Source organism: Ascochyta rabiei, chromosome 12, assembly GCF_004011695.2.
Source record: "Ascochyta rabiei chromosome 12, complete sequence".
NCBI classification, from domain to species: domain Eukaryota; kingdom Fungi; phylum Ascomycota; class Dothideomycetes; order Pleosporales; family Didymellaceae; genus Ascochyta; species Ascochyta rabiei.
Window position 1 is genome coordinate 1,304,880 of NC_082416.1, and position 16,896 is coordinate 1,321,775.

The 16,896-nt window shown below is 57.7% G+C and overlaps 9 protein-coding genes across 9 annotated transcripts, besides 14 other annotated features; 4 read left to right on the forward strand and 5 right to left on the reverse strand.

The window, feature by feature from the left end:
• Window positions 1-131: 131 nt before the first annotated feature.
• Window positions 132-1,052, reverse strand: EKO05_0007492 (uncharacterized protein; the record flags this gene model as incomplete). The annotated part of the gene is made up of 1 exon (XM_038947172.1): window positions 132-1,052. The coding sequence occupies one exon, from the start codon at window positions 1,050-1,052 to the stop codon at window positions 132-134; it is 921 nt and encodes a 306-aa protein (XP_038793904.1).
• Window positions 1,053-1,654: 602 nt separating this feature from the next.
• Window positions 1,655-1,696: a tandem repeat.
• Window positions 1,697-1,878: 182 nt separating this feature from the next.
• EKO05_0007493 (phosphatidylinositol-binding protein scs2) lies at window positions 1,879-3,068 on the forward strand (the record flags this gene model as incomplete). The annotated part of the gene is made up of 6 exons (XM_038943451.1): window positions 1,879-1,918; window positions 1,972-2,042; window positions 2,114-2,136; window positions 2,192-2,250; window positions 2,304-2,419; window positions 2,472-3,068. The coding sequence occupies 6 exons, from the start codon at window positions 1,879-1,881 to the stop codon at window positions 3,066-3,068; spliced, it is 906 nt and encodes a 301-aa protein (XP_038793903.1).
• Window positions 3,069-3,546: 478 nt separating this feature from the next.
• Window positions 3,547-3,570: a tandem repeat.
• A 413-nt stretch (window positions 3,571-3,983) lies between these two features.
• EKO05_0007494 (Asparagine synthase (glutamine-hydrolyzing)) lies at window positions 3,984-6,110 on the forward strand (the record flags this gene model as incomplete). Its single annotated transcript, XM_038943348.1, has 7 exons — window positions 3,984-4,009; window positions 4,077-4,127; window positions 4,189-4,214; window positions 4,270-4,296; window positions 4,348-4,383; window positions 4,438-5,977; window positions 6,068-6,110. 7 exons carry the CDS (start codon window positions 3,984-3,986, stop codon window positions 6,108-6,110), a joined length of 1,749 nt encoding a protein of 582 aa, XP_038793902.1.
• Window positions 5,985-6,019: a tandem repeat.
• A 123-nt stretch (window positions 6,111-6,233) lies between the features above and the next one.
• Window positions 6,234-6,258: a tandem repeat.
• A 60-nt stretch (window positions 6,259-6,318) lies between these two features.
• Window positions 6,319-6,342: a tandem repeat.
• Window positions 6,343-6,378: a tandem repeat.
• A 355-nt stretch (window positions 6,379-6,733) lies between these two features.
• Window positions 6,734-6,780: a tandem repeat.
• A 220-nt stretch (window positions 6,781-7,000) lies between these two features.
• Window positions 7,001-7,073: a tandem repeat.
• Window positions 7,074-7,090: 17 nt separating this feature from the next.
• Window positions 7,091-8,296, reverse strand: EKO05_0007495 (uncharacterized protein; the record flags this gene model as incomplete). Its single annotated transcript, XM_038943389.1, has 3 exons — window positions 7,091-7,744; window positions 7,806-7,973; window positions 8,180-8,296. 3 exons carry the CDS (start codon window positions 8,294-8,296, stop codon window positions 7,091-7,093), a joined length of 939 nt encoding a protein of 312 aa, XP_038793901.1.
• Window positions 8,297-8,869: 573 nt separating this feature from the next.
• EKO05_0007496 (uncharacterized protein) lies at window positions 8,870-10,423 on the forward strand (the record flags this gene model as incomplete). Its single annotated transcript, XM_038943407.2, has 2 exons — window positions 8,870-8,999; window positions 9,132-10,423. 2 exons carry the CDS (start codon window positions 8,870-8,872, stop codon window positions 10,421-10,423), a joined length of 1,422 nt encoding a protein of 473 aa, XP_038793900.2.
• Window positions 9,136-9,501: a tandem repeat.
• Window positions 9,823-9,853: a tandem repeat.
• Window positions 10,424-11,086: 663 nt separating the features above from the next.
• Window positions 11,087-11,137: a tandem repeat.
• A 27-nt stretch (window positions 11,138-11,164) lies between these two features.
• EKO05_0007497 (uncharacterized protein) lies at window positions 11,165-11,796 on the forward strand (the record flags this gene model as incomplete). The annotated part of the gene is made up of 2 exons (XM_038943409.1): window positions 11,165-11,570; window positions 11,678-11,796. The coding sequence occupies 2 exons, from the start codon at window positions 11,165-11,167 to the stop codon at window positions 11,794-11,796; spliced, it is 525 nt and encodes a 174-aa protein (XP_038793899.1).
• Window positions 11,170-11,248: a tandem repeat.
• Window positions 11,493-11,526: a tandem repeat.
• A 136-nt stretch (window positions 11,797-11,932) lies between the features above and the next one.
• Window positions 11,933-11,966: a tandem repeat.
• Window positions 11,967-12,366: 400 nt separating this feature from the next.
• Window positions 12,367-13,302, reverse strand: EKO05_0007498 (uncharacterized protein; the record flags this gene model as incomplete). The annotated part of the gene is made up of 1 exon (XM_038947171.2): window positions 12,367-13,302. The coding sequence occupies one exon, from the start codon at window positions 13,300-13,302 to the stop codon at window positions 12,367-12,369; it is 936 nt and encodes a 311-aa protein (XP_038793898.2).
• A 449-nt stretch (window positions 13,303-13,751) lies between these two features.
• EKO05_0007499 (aconitate hydratase) lies at window positions 13,752-14,687 on the reverse strand (the record flags this gene model as incomplete). Its single annotated transcript, XM_059637059.1, has 1 exon — window positions 13,752-14,687. One exon carries the CDS (start codon window positions 14,685-14,687, stop codon window positions 13,752-13,754), a length of 936 nt encoding a protein of 311 aa, XP_059493042.1.
• Window positions 14,688-14,946: 259 nt separating this feature from the next.
• EKO05_0007500 (aconitate hydratase) lies at window positions 14,947-16,750 on the reverse strand (the record flags this gene model as incomplete). The annotated part of the gene is made up of 5 exons (XM_038943251.2): window positions 14,947-14,986; window positions 15,114-15,703; window positions 15,756-15,980; window positions 16,037-16,588; window positions 16,706-16,750. 5 exons carry the CDS (start codon window positions 16,748-16,750, stop codon window positions 14,947-14,949), a joined length of 1,452 nt encoding a protein of 483 aa, XP_038793897.2.
• Between the last annotated feature and the right edge of the window lie 146 nt (window positions 16,751-16,896).

Below are 16,896 nucleotides of genomic sequence, written 5' to 3' on the forward strand. Positions count from 1 at the left end.
GGGCATTGTCGTGTTCATCGAGCACAATTTCAGCACTACTTGATCCCATTCAAACGCCGCCCAATGCAACTTTTCGTGACGGTCGTGTGTAGAAGGAGAGCCTGCAGCTCCACGGACGGCTGAAATAGAGCTCAACCAACGATCAAGGCCGCACTAGGCACCATGCCCGCCTCCTTCAGCGTCAGTCCAAAGTCGCTCTTGTCGTATATCTTCTTGGGGAAATTGGTCATGAAGGTGTTGACCGTTGTGCCGTCCTGCTCCAGGGCATGTGCAACCTCAAACAGCGTCGTCTCGACGGGGAATGTCTTGGTGACGCGCCCACCTGCTGTCTGCAGCGCCAGTCTCGCCTCGGTGTATGCGCTTGCAGGCTTGCTTGTGGTGGGGCCGGACGAGGTAGGACCGGTCTCCTGCTTGACTGGAGGAGGGGCCTGGCCTGCACGCACAGCCTTCTCAGCCTCGGCTTTCCTCTTGCGCTCCTGCTTGTCTGCTTCGAGCTTGGCCAGCACCTTGCGCTTCGCTTCCTGGTCTGCGAGCTTCTCTGCGCGCTTGGCCTGGGCTTCCTTGATGCGCTCCTTCTTCTCCAGCTCTTCCTTGATGTCTTGTGTCTCTTTGGTCGACTTCATGCGGATCTGCTCGTTCTTCTTGCGGTCTTCCTTTTCCTGCTCGGCCTGGGTGGCGCGTTTGGCGGCGAGCTTCTCCTTGAGTTCTTCGAGGCGGGCTTTCTTCTCTTCTTCTGTGAGGGGCTTGATCTCTTCGGTGGATTCGGCAAAGTTCTCGTGCCCGCTCTTGCTGCCGTGGAACTCGGCCTGTTGGACGGAGCGGAACTTCTTGCCGCAGTCTTCGCAGACGAGCGACTTTGCCTCTTCGCCGGGCTGCAGGGCGGGTGGCTCTTCGGCGGCCGAGGCTTGTTCGGCTTTGATCTGGTCGAGCGGGCGGTCCTGGTGCTTCTCGATCCAGTCCAGGGCGCCCTGCAGGTTGCCGCTGGACTTGAGGGCGAGCTCGGCGCGCTCGCGGTCGAAGCCCATGCTGACGAGGTTGTCGAGGTCTGACATTGCGAGCGTGGCGATGTGGTGCGAGCGTGGCGATGTGGTGCGAGCGTGGCGATGTGGTGCGAGCGTGGCGATGTGGTGTGAGCGTGGCGCAGTGGAGGAGAGGGTAGGCAAGCCTTGTAGCTGGTAGTAGAGTGGGGGATTGGGCTGGGACAAGCTTGACAAACACTTGCAGCACTTGCAGCGGCTTGGTGGAAAGTTGAAATCGCGTTTGGAGGCCGTGTAAGTCAGGTGTAAGTCAGTCGGAGCTTGTGGGTGAGGTCAAGGGTCAAGGGTCAAGGGTCAACTGCGGGCGAATGTGGGCGAATGTGGGGAGCTCTCCTCTGGCACCTTCCACGGCGCACGCAGATCCAACGGCGCAGGGCGCGTTCGCATCTCTACGCATACGCCGCAATGTTTGCGCACCGTCGGCTGCAAGTAGGCTGTCTCTCGTGTTGGCCGGCATGGCAGCAGCAGCAAACAAGCTTGGAATCTCGCTGTTCCCGAGCGCGATGATGGCAAGTCCGTGTTCTCAGACATGAACCAAATACTGTGACGTCGGCCTTGCTCTGCCGCGATTCCAGATTCATCATCGGCAAGCGAGACAACAAGCCTCCGCCTCCCCTTCCACCCCCTCCACCGCCTCCACCGCCTCCACCGCCTCCACCACCTGCATCACGCTTGAACCCCTCCACGCCTGCAAACTGCCCCGATCTGTCGCTGCAGATCGCACCCGTGCCCTCGACAATCCACACCCCGCCGTCGCATGCGCCGTACCAGATAGCCGCGGACCACCTCGTACTGTCACGATTAACAATTCCGCCCGCCGCCCTCCCTCCCCACTGCCGCCATGTCTGTCGAGCTCGACCCCGTAGAGCTTGGTTTCAAGCGTGAGCATTGCATGCATGCCTGTGCTCTCGCACACGCGTACTGAAGTTGGCAGGTCCCTTCCAGCAGGAGGTGTCGCAGACCCTCCGTCTCAAGAACCCTCACTCGGACCCGGTTGCATTCAAGGTGAGCAGGCCATCGTTCGCTGTTTCACTGCGTCAGACGCACTCTTGCAACGGACAGCTAACAGCTGGCAGGTCAAGACCACCGCCCCCAAACAGTACGATACCTCCACCCACTCGCCCAATCGCCGCCAGCTAACAAAGGACCCCCAGATACTGCGTGCGACCCAACAGCGGACGCATTGAGCCTGGGCGAGATGTCGAAGTTCAGAGTACGGCCGCCCCGCCGCGTAGATCTGTTGCAGCCGACTAACACGTGCCTCAGTTCTCTTGCAGGCGATGAAGGAAGACCCAGCACCAGATGCCAAGTGCCGCGACAAGTTCCTCGTCCAGTCTGTCCTCGTTACTGCCGACAAGGAGTTCACGAATGTAGGATCTTTGGTATGCACCATCTCCACTGACCTCACACAACCTTGACTCACCCAAGACGTAGTGGGCACACATCGAACAGACTGCAAAGTCGTCCATTCAGGAGAAGAAGATTAGAGTTCTCTTCCTCGCCGCCGATGCCGACGCCTCCTCGACGCCTGCAAGGACCAACGGTGTCAGCCGCGACTCGATGCTCTCGTCCCCTCAATCAGAAGCCGCTGTCACCCCCGTGCGTGGCGCTACGGAGCACGCTCAGGGGCCTGTCTCTCGTGTAGAGGACCGCCCAGCAGGCAGCAAGAACCTCGGACAAATCGAGCAGGAGACGTACAATCCCGCTTCCTCCGGCTACAGCACTGCCACTGGCACGGGCGCTAGCATTCAGCAGACCGTTGCTGCCGCTGCAGCGAGCGTGACAAACGCCATCCCAACATCCCAGGCCGAACTCCAGGCTCAGCTCGATGCGGCCAAGGCACAGATCGCACGATTGACACAACAGGCCGACGCCGGTCTCCGCCAGCGAAAGCCAGAGTCGGCACGCGACGCAAAGGATCAGCTCGCGACAGCCACGCAACAACAGACAGCCCCTGCAGGCGGCGTCTCCGTCCAGATCACAGCACTCTTGTGTCTCGTGAGCTTCCTCATCGCCTACTTTTTGTTCTAAGCGTTTCTGCAATACCCGGAGTGCAAGGGAAAAGCCATTGCGTCTTGCGCCAACGACAAGCCCGGATCTTTGACGAAGAGTTGGTTGCGGGAACTCGGATGACGTCGGCACGAGCATGATGAGCGTTCCGGCGACGTAGACAAGCAATGCACGGACGGTCCCACAGTTTCCCTATTTCCTGTGTTTGGTTTCTGCGTCACGAGAGGATTTTGGCTGTAATTGAGTGCGGTTGGGAGCGGCATGGGCCGAGGGCGTGTCGAGTACTGTCGCACGAGGGCGTCTGATGTATCAACACCTATTCGCTTAGTTCTGCCATATCTGCTTGTGCCACATGCAAATATTAGTCAAAAGTGACTAACGCTCGCCGGAATCGTGGCCGCCAAGGCCTAGCGAGCTTCACAGACAACGTGAGGGCGGCCCTGGCGACGGACGGAGAGGATGCCGAGTGTCTTCAGCAGCATTTGATACGTTGATTAATATCAATCAATCAATCAATCAATCAGCAGCAGCATTTGAGAGCATGCTTGTAAAAGACGGTGGACTCGATGGGCTCTCGCGTGGTGACGTCCACCAATGGCAGCGCACATGAAAGTCCAAACACCTCTCCAGAGTCATGCTCTCGCCGCGAGCATCCCGAGGATTTGCTCCCCCGCGCGCGTCATCGGCGTTCCTCCCCTGCGAAGAGCGATAACGGGCTCCCACTGGAGTGGTAGGATGGCCTTTGCGGCTCTGGGACGCGTTCTGAATGTAGGCTAGTGGGGCAATCCCGAGTCCTCGCCGCTCGCCGTCGCCGGAGGCAAGTTCACGGTGACTGCGAAGTGACTCAAACCTTAGATTGCTCGGCATTGAAAAGCGCCCACGTCCTTGAACTGACGCTCTCTCCCTCTTTCCACCTTCACCCCTCCTACCGTCAACATGTGCGGTATTTTCGCGTGCTACAGGTATGTCCAACCGCTCCACTCACATCTCTCGGGCTGTCGAACAGAACAAAGACTGATTTGCGCGCAGACATCCCGATGTCCAGAAGTTCAAGCCGACCGCCCTGAAAATGGGCAAGGCGTAAGTCCAGCTCTCACAACGTGGCGGTGAGCTCAATCGATTGACTGACTGACTACCATAGTATCCGACATCGGGGCCCAGATTGGAGTGAGCAACAGAAACACGAAGTGCGCGGGCGAGCACGATAACTGACAATCTGCAGGCGGCAACCACATCGCCAACGACACCAGTAAGCGCGCAGAGTGTCTCGAGCTTGAAACCAAGTGCTAACGTGCCCCAGTCCTCGTCCACGAGCGTCTCAGTATCGTCGGTGTTGGTATGCGCTCACACGACATCTTTTTCGCGTCCGGTAAACACTAACACTGCGCAGATTCTGGCGCCCAGCCGCTCGTCAACAAGGAGGGAACCGTTTCTCTGGCTGTCAACGGCGAGATCTACAACCACCGCATCCTCCGCAAGAGCCTCAAGAAGCCTTACGAATTCAAGACACACTCGGACTGCGAGGTCATCATCCCTCTGTACCTTGAGCATGGCATCGATGCGCCCCGACACCTCGACGGTATGTTCTCGTGGGTGCTCCACGACAAGGAGAACGACCGCCTGCTTGCTGCCCGCGACCCCATCGGTGTCACCACATTCTACATGGGTCGGTCGAGCGAGACGCCCGAAGCCGTCTTCTTCGCGTCCGAGCTGAAGTGTCTACACCCCGTCTGCGACAACATCATTGCCTTCCCTCCCGGCCACGTCTACGACTCCAAGACCGACCAGCTAACGCGATACTACGACCCCAAGTGGCTTGTAGAGCCCACCAATATCCCCACCAACCCTCTTGACTTGAAGGAGCTGAGGACGTCGTTCGAGCGATCAGTGCGCAAGCGCATGATGGCCGAGGTACCCTTCGGTGTACTTCTGTCTGGTGGTCTCGATTCGAGTTTGGTCGCTTCCATTGCCCAACGCGAGACGCAGCGCTTGAACGAGCAGACAAGAAAGAGGGCTGCTGAAGCAAAGGCCTCCACCAACGGCACAACAACAGACCCCAGCGAGCTTGTTGGTATCGACGACAACAACGAGCTTCAGACTGATCTGATTCTCGGCCAACTCAACTCCTTCTCCATTGGTCTCCCCAACGCCCCCGATGCCATTGCTGCACGCGAAGTCGCCGACTTCCTCGGCACAAAGCACCACACATTCACCTTCACCATCGAGGAGGGTCTCGACGCTCTTTCCGACGTCATCTTCCACCTCGAGACCTTTGACGTAACCACGATTCGCGCCTCGACGCCCATGTTCCTGCTTTCCCGCAAGATCAAGGCCATGGGCATCAAGATGGTGCTGTCAGGCGAAGGCTCCGACGAGATCTTCGGCGGCTACCTCTACTTCCACAACGCGCCAGACAAGGCCGCCTTCCATGAAGAGTGCGTGCGCCGCGTCAAGAACCTGCATCTCGCGGATTGCCTGCGCGCCAACAAGTCGACATCGGCATGGGGCGTCGAAGCCCGCGTTCCCTTCCTGGACCGCGAATTCCTCAACACATCCATGAACATCGACCCGGCGGAGAAGATGATCACAAAAGACCGCATCGAGAAGTACATTCTCCGCAAGGCCTTCGACACGTCGGACGAGCCGGACACGCCCGCCTACCTACCGCACAAGATCCTCTACCGCCAGAAGGAGCAGTTCTCCGACGGCGTGGGCTACGGGTGGATCGACGCGCTCAAGGACACAGCCGAGGCGCAAGTGACCGACGAGATGCTGAAGAACCCCAAGCCGGAGTGGGGCGCCGACATACCGGACACCAAGGAGGCGTACTGGTACCGCTGCATGTTTGACGAGCACTTCCCGCCTTCGTGCGCCAGCACCGTCATGCGCTGGACGCCCACTTGGAGCAAGCAGACGGATCCCTCTGGCCGGTGAGTATTTTTTGTTTTTATTTTTTTCCTTTTTTTTTTCTTCTCTCCTCGGTTCCTACCAAGTGCCGTTTCGCTAACGTTTTGCTGCAGAGCTATCGGCGTCCATGAGCAAAAGTACAAGCACGCAGAGTAAGCGTACAATACGAGTATTCCATGCGAGTGCTCAACATTAGTACTCAACATCAGTACTCAACATCAGTACTCCAAACCAGTATTGAACAATACAAGGGTGTCTACATGTACATCCACCATCGTCTCCTTCCTTCCTTCTCTCCTTCTTTGATCGGAAGGTGTACTTTGGGGTCTCACTTCGATTCGGTATCTGGTGGTCTCGGGCGCTTATAGATGGATGGATGGATGGCTGGGCTTGCTTGCTTGCTTGCTTGCTTGCTTGCCTGCTTACTCGCTAGACGTGTTCGTAACAAGCTTTCTGTCATGGGGTAGTGATAGATAGATCTCCAGGCTAGGAAACATGCAAATAAATACAAGTTAATTGTAATTAGCTTTTTTTCTTAAGCTTTTGTTTTTTAGAGGTAGATGACTGTATAGATGTTTAGTTACTAAAAGTGTTTATAACATATAAATACATACATTTTTTTTTATGTACTGTTTTCTTACTTCTGTGTATTGTTACTAGATGGCTTTGTAATAAGCTTCTGCTAGGGGTAGTGAAAGGCAGATTTCTATACTAGAAAAGAGATGAATTAAAATAATGTAATTACAATTAGCTTTTTCCAGGGTGTGGTGTTTTGGATGTGGATGGATGTGTGAATGTATGGTATGGTATGGTAGGTATGTAGTATTACTCTTTATCAATCATTTCAATCAATGTGTGATATACGACAGCTTCTATACAACAAGGCACAACAGTCCATGGACTGGGTATCCATCTATCCATCTACCCACCTACCACACACGGCTGTGCTCTAAACCAAGCGATCCGTACTTTTACATCGTGGCTTTGTGCCAGAGCCACCACCACCACGCCAAACGCCGCTGTAATGGGAGAAGACATGACACATGGATTCGATCTGATCCAGTTTAGATTCAGGCTCAGGTTCGCTTCGGTTCGGTTCGGTTCGATGCAGATTCAGATCGTGGCAGCGACTGCGACTACGCCTCGAGGGCCGAGGTGGCGTCGCCGCTGCCAAAGGCGCGGAACTGGACGAAGATGACGGCATCCTCGACCATGGTGCCGAGCGAGCCGATGAGCCAGGGCAGGTTGGTGAGGAAGTACTCCTTCTCGGTGGAGTGGAAGAGGATGCCTGCGCCGTAGGTGGCGTTGCCGAGCAGGCTGAGCATGAAGAAGAGCAGCGACAGCCCCTCGCAGGAGCGCTCGCGCTGGTTTTTGATGATCTGCGGGATGCGCGCGCCCAGGTAGCAGATTGCGCTCGCGTAGCCCAGGACCTCGGCTCCGAGGGCAATGGGCGCGGCGTCGGGCGTGTTGGTGGGCTGTGGAACCCACACGCCACTCTTCCAGGCGATGGCCCACCCAGCGGCACCCACGGCCATGACGCCGAAGACGCTGAGCGTGTTCTTGATCCACTCGCTGGGCTGCTCGTCGTCGAGGATCGTGGGGAGCGAGGAGGCACGGCGCCGGCGCGAGGCCTGGCTGTCGCGGCGGTGCGAGCCAGGGAGACCGACGTTGGAGCTGTCGCGACGGCCGAGGAGAGGGGCTTCGACTGAGTTGGTGGACTGGACAGAGGTCTTGCGGGCTTCGCGGCGCGAGTTCTTGGTGTTGTAGTAGATGCATTGGGTGATGAGGATCTGGGAAGACGCAGCTGTCAGTGTGTGCGTGCTGTAGAGGTGGAGGATCGGCTTATCGTACCAGGTCAGCGACGCAGAAGTACATGGCCAGGGCAATGACAGTAGGCACCAGGCCGGCCCAGAGGGCGCCCGCGAGGTTTGTGACATCGCCAACGAACCAGATGGCGAGGAAGACGAGAGAGATGCCGTCTGCGGAGCCCGACCTGTAGTTCTCGATCAATTGGGGGACCTTGTGGGTGGTGTTAGCTGCCGGTCGCGTGAGAGCCGAGATAAGCTTCGACAGGTCTCTGCCCACGTCGCACGGAGAAGGCGTGGATGGGGCAGCTGCAAGGCGCCGTGCTCTCCCAGCGTGTGTCCACAGCAGTGGTTTGCACGGCGCGCAACTGCACGGCTGAGAGGGACGCCGCTGTGGGTCTGTCGTCGTGGCAGACTCACCAATAGGAAGATCCAGGCGCAGAGACTGATGGAGCCCCAGATGCCGCTCAGGGCCTCCCGGGTGGTCAGCGGATGGCTGGCAGCGGAGGCCATGGCGGAGGTCAACACGGTGAGCATGTTGGGTGGGTGTGTTGGCTCGGTGCACGCTCGTACGACGACGAGTGTGGAGAAGAATTCGAGCAGCGCTCGTCTCGTCTCGTCTCGTCTGCAGCGCCAACGCCAGCACAAGCGCAAGGCTTGCAAAATTGGCTCGCACCCCAGGCGTATGACGCAGAAGGAGCCGGGGAGAATGCCAGACGCAGGGCTGATGCGCGCCCATGACCAACGGGGCGGTGATTGGGCAGGCGAGTTGCCGCATCCAGAAGCCCGCCAGCTCAGGTGGGCATGGGCTCGCAAATTTGAGTCGCGACAGTGCGTGAATGGTTGCAACAGCAGACACGGACGAGACATGGCCGTGTCTGGCGCTGGGAGCTCGCGCGCACACTTGCGCAGAGCGAGTCGCACGGCCCATGGAGTCGAGTGCAGCCAGGTCTGTTGGGAGCTGGGAGGATAATTTTCCTAATTTTCCTAATTTTCCTTTCCTGTTTCCTGCGGTTGTCTGGAACGCGTGCCTGCATGCAGGGCGCTCTCAGCGGCTGGCTCCGAAAGGGCAGTCCGACCCTGGGCTGTGTTGTGGTGATGGGCCTGCTAATGCCTGCCAATGCCTGCCAACGCCTGCAGTCCCGTGCAGCTATTTTGGGCGCCGACAAGACTGCTGGGTCACGTCTCTGCTCCACCTACACACCAGCGTCTGCCATCTCCCGCACCGGCGCATCCGCTTGTATTCGTCGCCCCACGCCTTTCTGCGCTTCTCTCGTTTGTTCCCTCTTCACGCCCTCGTTTCTCTGCCTGGCAAACCGCCGCTGCCTCACTCGACCCTCGGCTTTCTGCCACTAACCCCCTTTCATCTCAGCGTCCACCACATCCACCACCTCCACCACACTCACCACACTCACCACACTCACCACACTCACCACACTCACCACACTCACCACACTCACCACACTCACCACACTCACCACACTCACCACACTCACCACACTCACCACACTCACCACACTCACCACACTCACCACACTCACCACACTCACCACACTCACCACACTCACCACACTCACCACACTCACCACACTCACCACACTCACCACACTCACCACACTCACCACACTCACCACACTCACCACACTCACCACACTCACCACACTCACCACACTCACCACACTCACCACACTCACCACACTCACCACACTCACCACACTCACCACACTCACCACACTCACCACCATGATGCGCCAGGCGTGGCTCTTCGCCGCCCTCTTCGCCCTCGTCGCCATGGCGTCGGCCTTCAACCTCGAGGGCCTGCACATCGACGGCATCAACGAGTACCTGCACCACAACGAGAAGCGACAGGCCTCAGGCACCGGTGCGAGCTCCACCCCCGCCGCCTCGTCGGCTGCACCAGCTTCCTCATCCGCCGCTCCCCCCACCTCGTCAGCAGCACCGCCAGCATCCAGCGCCGCACCGCCCGCCTCGTCTGCTGCCCCCGCTCCTACCTCGGACGAGCCTGCGACATCAGACGCGCCCGCCCCGACCTCGGCCGCTGCCACCAGCAACAACAACAACGACAACACCAACGGCGGTGGCTCCTCGGCTGCCCCGACGTCGACTGCCCCTGTCCCCTCGAGCGAGACACAGGCCGCTGGCTCAGCCACACGCACTTCGGCAGCAGCTTCGTCGTCCGTCAGGACCACGCCCCTCGTCCGCACCACGCCCCTCGTCGCCACCTCGGTCCAGATCTACACCACCATCTACAGCACCGTCATCAACGGCCAGGCTTCCCAGGTCACCTCGACTGGCTCCAGCACCCATGTCACTACCACCGGCGAGGCCCTCGTCACCGACCCGCCCACCGCCAACGGCTCTTCCACCGGCGGCAGCAGCGGTCTGAGCGACAGCAACAAGAAGGTCATTGGTGGTGTTGTCGGCGGTGTCGGTGGTGCTCTCCTCCTCGGTGGCATCGCCCTCGTTTTCTGGCGCATGAAGAAGCGCCAGTCCCGCGTCACCGAGGACGACGATGACCTCATGGCCGGCACCGGCGCTGCCCTCGGCGACAAGCCTGCCAACACGGGCGCCTCGCCCTTCCAGTCGAACCTCGAGCAGTACCACAACCCTGGCGGACGTCCAAACGCAGCAGCCAACTTCTAGTCGGCCGCCCCCACCGCACACAGGCAGCTGCGGCTGCGTTCACGACGACCACGATCCTACTTCTGACTTCTGCGACATGTACGATTCGATAGGGATCCCGAGGATGTATATACAACGAGCCCATCTACGACTCGATACTTCTGCGATAGGATACCCTGGATAGCAAAGGTGCATTGCCGGCGTGCTTGCCATTTCTTCTTTCATCTCACTTTCCAAAGTTGGATACTCATAGATGTCCATTATCGGTATACGAAAACCATGTAATAAGGCCACTCAGACCGCATCACTCTACCAAAGTCATTTCCTTGTCAGTCCCCTGTACGGCATTGTAATAGCATATCCCAATGAAAACTTGATAGCGAGCATGAAGTTCTTGTGCAAGGAATCTTGTGTGCTTTCCAGGGCTGGAAACTTTTGTTCGGCGTCATGTTTCAAACAGCACCCGTCGTGCTCTTGGCCCGAGTCGAGATGAGAGGGGCCCCAGCCACGGGTGGTGTTTCAGTACTGTCGCAACACCACCACCTCGCTTCCACACTGGGTATCGCGAACGATTCTCGCACAAAACATGTGCCGCTGCGTATCGATGGCTGCGGTCTTACATAGGCGCCTCGGCCCGCTGCCTGACGGTTGCCAACACCGCCCGTTCGCCAAGTAATCACAGATACACACACACACACACACAGAGCACACACACAGAGCACACACACAGCACACCCGCACCCACAGACGCAGGAACCAACGATGCACCTCCTCCCGCCCTCGCTCCTCCTCTTCTGCCACCTCGCCCTCAGCACCGGCTCCCCCTCCCCCCCACTCCTCACCTCCGACTATGCCATCTCGCTCGCCCCGCGCAACACGCTCTTCTTCCGGCAGCTCACGGACCTGCAGACGTTCGACGCCGCGCTGGGCGGCGTCCGCGCCTCGTCCATCACCAACAGCGGCGTCCCGGACCGTCCGTTTGCCGTCGACGGCAACTATTTCTCTGATTTCCAGAGCGCGGCGCAGAGGAGTTGCGACGAGCAGTTTCAGGGCTGTCAGTTGCTGGCGAATGGCCAGGGTCAGGATGGCCAGGGGAAGGGGAAGGGCAAGGGCAAGGGCAAGGGGGGTGCTGGGCCGTTGACGGTCGACATGTGTAATCAGCAGAAAGGTGTGTAGTCCCGATGACGTGTTGAAGGGTTGTAGGGAGGGGAGGAGATTTGGACATGTGGTGATGGGGTTGCTGATGCTGGTGTTTATGATGCTAACGCAACACAGAGAAATGCACGGCTGCGCAGCAACAGGCTAGAGTCCAGGACTTTAAGACGGGCGTGCCCAGTACGAATATTGGGCCTGATCCGCTGTTTTCTGACTTTGATTTGATATGTGAGAGGTAGGGAGGGAGTGGGGAGGGGGAGGGGGGGAAGAAGAAGAGGAGGAAGAAGAGCAGAGAAAATTACGGCTTGATGTAATGATAACATAGTAATGCAGTCAAAGAACCTTCTCTTCACTCTCTCCATTCGTACCCACCAAACACACACACACACACACACACACACACACACACGGCTACAACTACGACTACACCTCTCCAACCCCCTCCACGGCTCTCACAATCCAATCTTCATCCCCCACCCGCACTTCTCCCGATGACGACTCCAATGCCCCCCTGTCGCCCACGGCTCGCAGCTGCACCCGATTCACCTCCCACGCCACCCACGCCGCAGCCTGCAGGAAGCAGTCCGTCACATCGTCCAGCTTCTTCCTCTCGGCCGCTGCGGGCACGACGTCGGCAAGCTGCGCTTCTTCTGCCTCCCCAGCCGTCGCGGGACGCTCGGTTTCTTCCGTCTTCGTCGTCCTCTTCCTCTGCCGCCGCAGCGGTGGCGCCGTGGACTGCGAACAAGGGGGTAGTAGCGCGTCGAGTGTTGGCTGTGCGGCGGGGGAGATGGCGAGTCCGATGCGTGGCGTCAAGGAGGGTGTGGATGGCTCTGTGGACATGGTGGGGGGGACAGCCAGGAGCGGAGGATGTTGATTTTAGCTGCCTTCTCGGCTCTGGCCCGACTCGGCTGTTTCTTGTTTGGGCGCGTCGTTGTGCGCGCCTTGTCCCTCGACTTGTCTTGCGAGGGTGGAGATTGCGGTGTGCTGGCGTTGGGCGCTGGAGTGGCTTCGTTTCTTCTCTCTCGCAGCGCGCGCGCGTGCCCGCTTAGCCAGTATTGGCCTACGCGCTTCGGGTCGATGGCGTAGACGTTGTAGTCGTGCTTTGGCTTTGCAGCGTTGGTGCCCTGGTGGGGAGGTGCGGCCTTTAGCGTCTCGAGAATCGCCCATAGCATTGCTTCGAGCGTGTTGACGCGCACCGTCCATTGCTGGACTGCGCTGCCGCCGCCGGAGCGCCAGCGCTGCTTCTCGATGAGTATGATGTCTGGGCTGGTGCTCAGGACTTCTTCTGTGATCAGGCGATGTGCTGTTTTGGAGAGGACCGAGGGGGAGTACGGGTCTGCGTCGTCTTCTGTGCTTTCCATGACTTCTTGACCCTTCTCTGGTAGGAGGTGGTCTTTGTTGTTATATGCGCTGCCCACGAGATCAATCTTCTTCCAACGTAGGACGTTCATGGTAGCCCCAAGGTTTGGTTCTGAGGCGGACTCGGTGGCAGAGTAAGTGACTTCAGCATCGCAGAAGGCGAGATTCTTGATACCCATATCGATACTCATGACTCGTAGCTTGCGATTCCATGGTTTGCGCGGTTGTTTGCCCCCTTCAGATGGGCGATGGAAGACGCCGGGTTGTTGAATCTTGCGTTGGAATCGCGCGAGTAGAGTGCTTTTGGTTCCTGATGAGGCGGAGCCAATGCGTATGAGCAAGGCTTGCAGCACCTTGGCTGTTACGGCAGGCTTCTTATGTACCATTGTGCGAACCAGGCAGAGCTAGAAGTGATGGTGGACAAATAATACTCGTTCAAAATGTTACTCTGTGTAAATGGTCGTTGCAAAGTGTTGAGAAATAAGCGCAGCAAATAGAGGCGAAAAATAACTCAAACATCGTGTAAAATGGTACGTCTAAAAGGCCCCAAGCAACACGGGACTCTACTAACCAAGTTGTGTATGGAGCTGGAGAAACGGCATCTGAAGTTGTGCTGGTGATGGATGGAGGTTCAAATTGACGCGTCGAAGAGCAACGCTAGCGTGTAGCGTCGTCTTCACATCTCAATCAACGAAGCTCGTCACCTTCACATCAGACGCAATATCAGAGTCCTTATTGAAGGTATTCAAATGATCAATTCAAAGTTGCTAACCGTTACACATATATACAACACCGCCTGCGCCGTGGCTTTTCTCAAAATGACATGACAGAATATTTAGTCGGATAGCTCACTGGCCCTGGTGACTTCCTCCCTCGACTCTGCTGCCTGAGCAGCGAGCAAGTTCAGAGCGCTACCTGCGAGCACGAATGAGCTCTGGTCCTTGGTAAGGGTGTGCTTGGTCTTGACAACAACCTCCTTGCCGTCCTTCTTTTTGACAATAAGCTCAATCTCTCCCTTTCCGCCGTTCTGGAGAGTCTCAAGCAACCCCCTAGTCGAGACCTCGTCGCAGGCATCCATCAGGTCGTAATCAGACTCGTTGACAAAGGTTAGAGGAACCATACCCTGCTTCTTCAGGTTGGTCTCGTGGATACGTGCGAAAGACTTGGTGAGGATGATACGACCGCCGAGGTAGCGAGGCTGCAGAGCTGCGTGCTCACGAGCAGAGCCCTCGCCGTAGTTGTGCTCGGCGACGACAAGCCACTCAGTACCCAGCTCTTTCCAGCGCTTGGCAAGCTCAGGGATCGAGGTCTTGGAGCCGTCGGTGTCGTAGGCAACATTTACCTCATCGGTGGCTGCGTTAACGGCACCGATCAGGGTGTTCTCGGAGATGTTGGGCAGATGGCCCTTGTACTTGAGCCAGGGGCCTGCAGCGGAGATGGTGTCCGTTGTGCACTGACCCTTGACTTTGTAAAGCACCTTCAGTCCCTTCAGCTCAGATGTGGGGAACGGCGAGAAGGGATCGAGGAGCGCCAGACGCGAAGATGTCGGGCTGACTCGGACTTCGACGCTGGGGTCGGGCACACCGGGGGTGGGGAGGAACTCGGTCCTGCCATCCTCAAATCCTGCGGCTGGGAGATCGACACCCTTGGGTGGTGTGAATTTGAACGACTCGCCCGATGGTGTTGTGATGCTGTCGGTAATAGGGTTGAATGTTGTGGATCCGGAATAGGCCATGGCGGTGATGAGTTCAGGAGAGGCAAGGAAGTTCATAGTAGCTCGGTTGCCATCGTTGCGGCCGGGGAAGTTGCGGTTGTAGGATGTGAAGATAGCGTTCGACTCACCCTTCTTGACTTCGTCAGTCCTAGTCCACTGGCCTGTGAGGAAGTTAGCATATATCGGAAGAATGAGTGAATCGAGCGAGAGCTGGCCCCGGCTTTGGCGACACCCATGTCCTCCCGAAAGCTCAGACAGTCCAATACAAGGGTCCAAGAGTCCGGAAGGGAGGGGCCTTCATTCCGAGACAGCTCACTCAAGGAGGAAAAAATTGGGTATAATCACCAATACACGGTCTGCAGTAACGAGTTAGCTTAGCTCAAATGAGAGAGAAGCACGCAACAAGTGAAAGAGTAATGCACAGCACAAAATAGCTTTTGCATAGAGGAAAGAGTGTAGGGCGGGGGAGGGACATTGACTTACCCGCAAGCGTTGGCGAGAACAGTTCCGCCAGCGGTCTCAAAGGACTGGATGGTGTCATCCCTCTCCAGAGTTGCCCTGATCTGTTCACTGCCTGGTGTGATGAAGAAATTGGCCTTTGGCTTCAGTCCAGCGGCCGTAGCCTGCTTGACAATGTCCTCTGAGCGTTGCATATCCTGGTACGAGCTGTTTGTGCAGCTGCCAATGAGACCTGCACCGAAAGTCTGCGGCCAGCCCTTCTCTTCGACAACCGACTTGAACTTGGACAGGGGCGTAGAGAGGTCAGGAGTGAATGGTCCGTTGATGTGGGGCTCGAGGGTCGAGAGGTTGATCTCGATAACCTTGTCGTAGGCGGCTTCTGGGTCAGCTTGCAGGAGGTTGCGCTCCATGGGCGACTGGGCAATCTTCAACGCAGCCTCAGCGATCGGTCCACGATGTGTTGCGTTGAGGTAGGGGATGTGAGCCTGCGAGAAGGGGAACAAAGAGGTCGTGGCGCCGACCTCCGCGCCCATATTGCAAATTGTAGCCATGCCAGTTGCTGAGAGGGACTCGATGCCAGGGCCGAAGTATTCAATGATGAAGCCAGTGCCTCCCTAATGTGCGTTAGCCTGGAGGACCTCACGACTTTTTCCGAATATCACTTACGCGAACGGTGAGCTGACCAGCCAGATTCAGAATGACATCCTTGGGAGAAGCCCATCCACAGAGTTCGCCTGTGAGCTTCACACCCAAGATCTTGGGTGCCTTCAACTCCCATGGCGCATCAACAAGCGCATCGACGGCATCAGCACCACCGACACCGATAACAATGGCACCCAGTCCGCCGGCGTTGACGGAGTGACTGTCAGTACCCAACATCATAAGTCCGGGCTGGAGGTGGTCAGCATCTTGGTCTTTACCCTGTGCTGGCAAAATTGCAAACTCACAGCCGAGTAGTTTTCAAGGACAGACTGGTGGATGATACCAGCGCCAGGCGGCCAGAACTCAATGCCATACTTCTTCGCAGCCGACTCCAAGAAGTCGAAGATCTCCGAGTTGTTCGCAATCGACTTGGGCAGATCGGCATCCGCGCCGGTCTCGCCCACGATCAGATGGTCACAGTGAATACTCGCAGGGACCGCCGTAGTCGGCAGGCCACAGCTCATAAACTGCAACAGCGCCATCTGCGCACTCGCATCCTGCATGGCGACGCGATCAGGCTTGAGCTTCAAGTTGGCCTGCCCGCGAATATCGCGTCCATGATTCGTGTTGGTCAGCAGCGACTCCTCGGGAGAATCCAAATGCGAGTACAGGATCTTCTCGGCGAGCGTGAGCTGGCGGGAGGAACCGAGCACGCGGCGGACTTGGCTGAGACGGCCGAGCAGCTTCTCGTACGGCGGTGTGCGCGAGGCGATGTCTACGTTGCGGGCATTGGGGAGGGAGGTCGAGGTCGCGAGGCATCGTGCCTGGGTGGGGAGGCGGGAGGTAAGCAGGTGAGGCTGTTCCAGTCAGTCCTCCATGCCGCATCTTCGTACAGCTTCGACTGTGGCACCAAGCGACATTGGGATGCAGTCATGATAGTCCAAAGTCCTCAGTTGCTTGCGTTCAGTACTCACTCTGCAGTTGGCAGCCTGCCCGGCTCTCAGTACTTGCGACCGCATCTTGGAGTGTTTTGTCTGTGGCGTTGGCGCGGTACCAGAGTCAAGGCAAGGCAAGGCAAGGCGCATTCGCCGCATTGGACACAAAAATGTCCGCGGGCCGATGTCGCTGGACAACCCCTGCAGGCATTTCGGCCAACCACGCATGG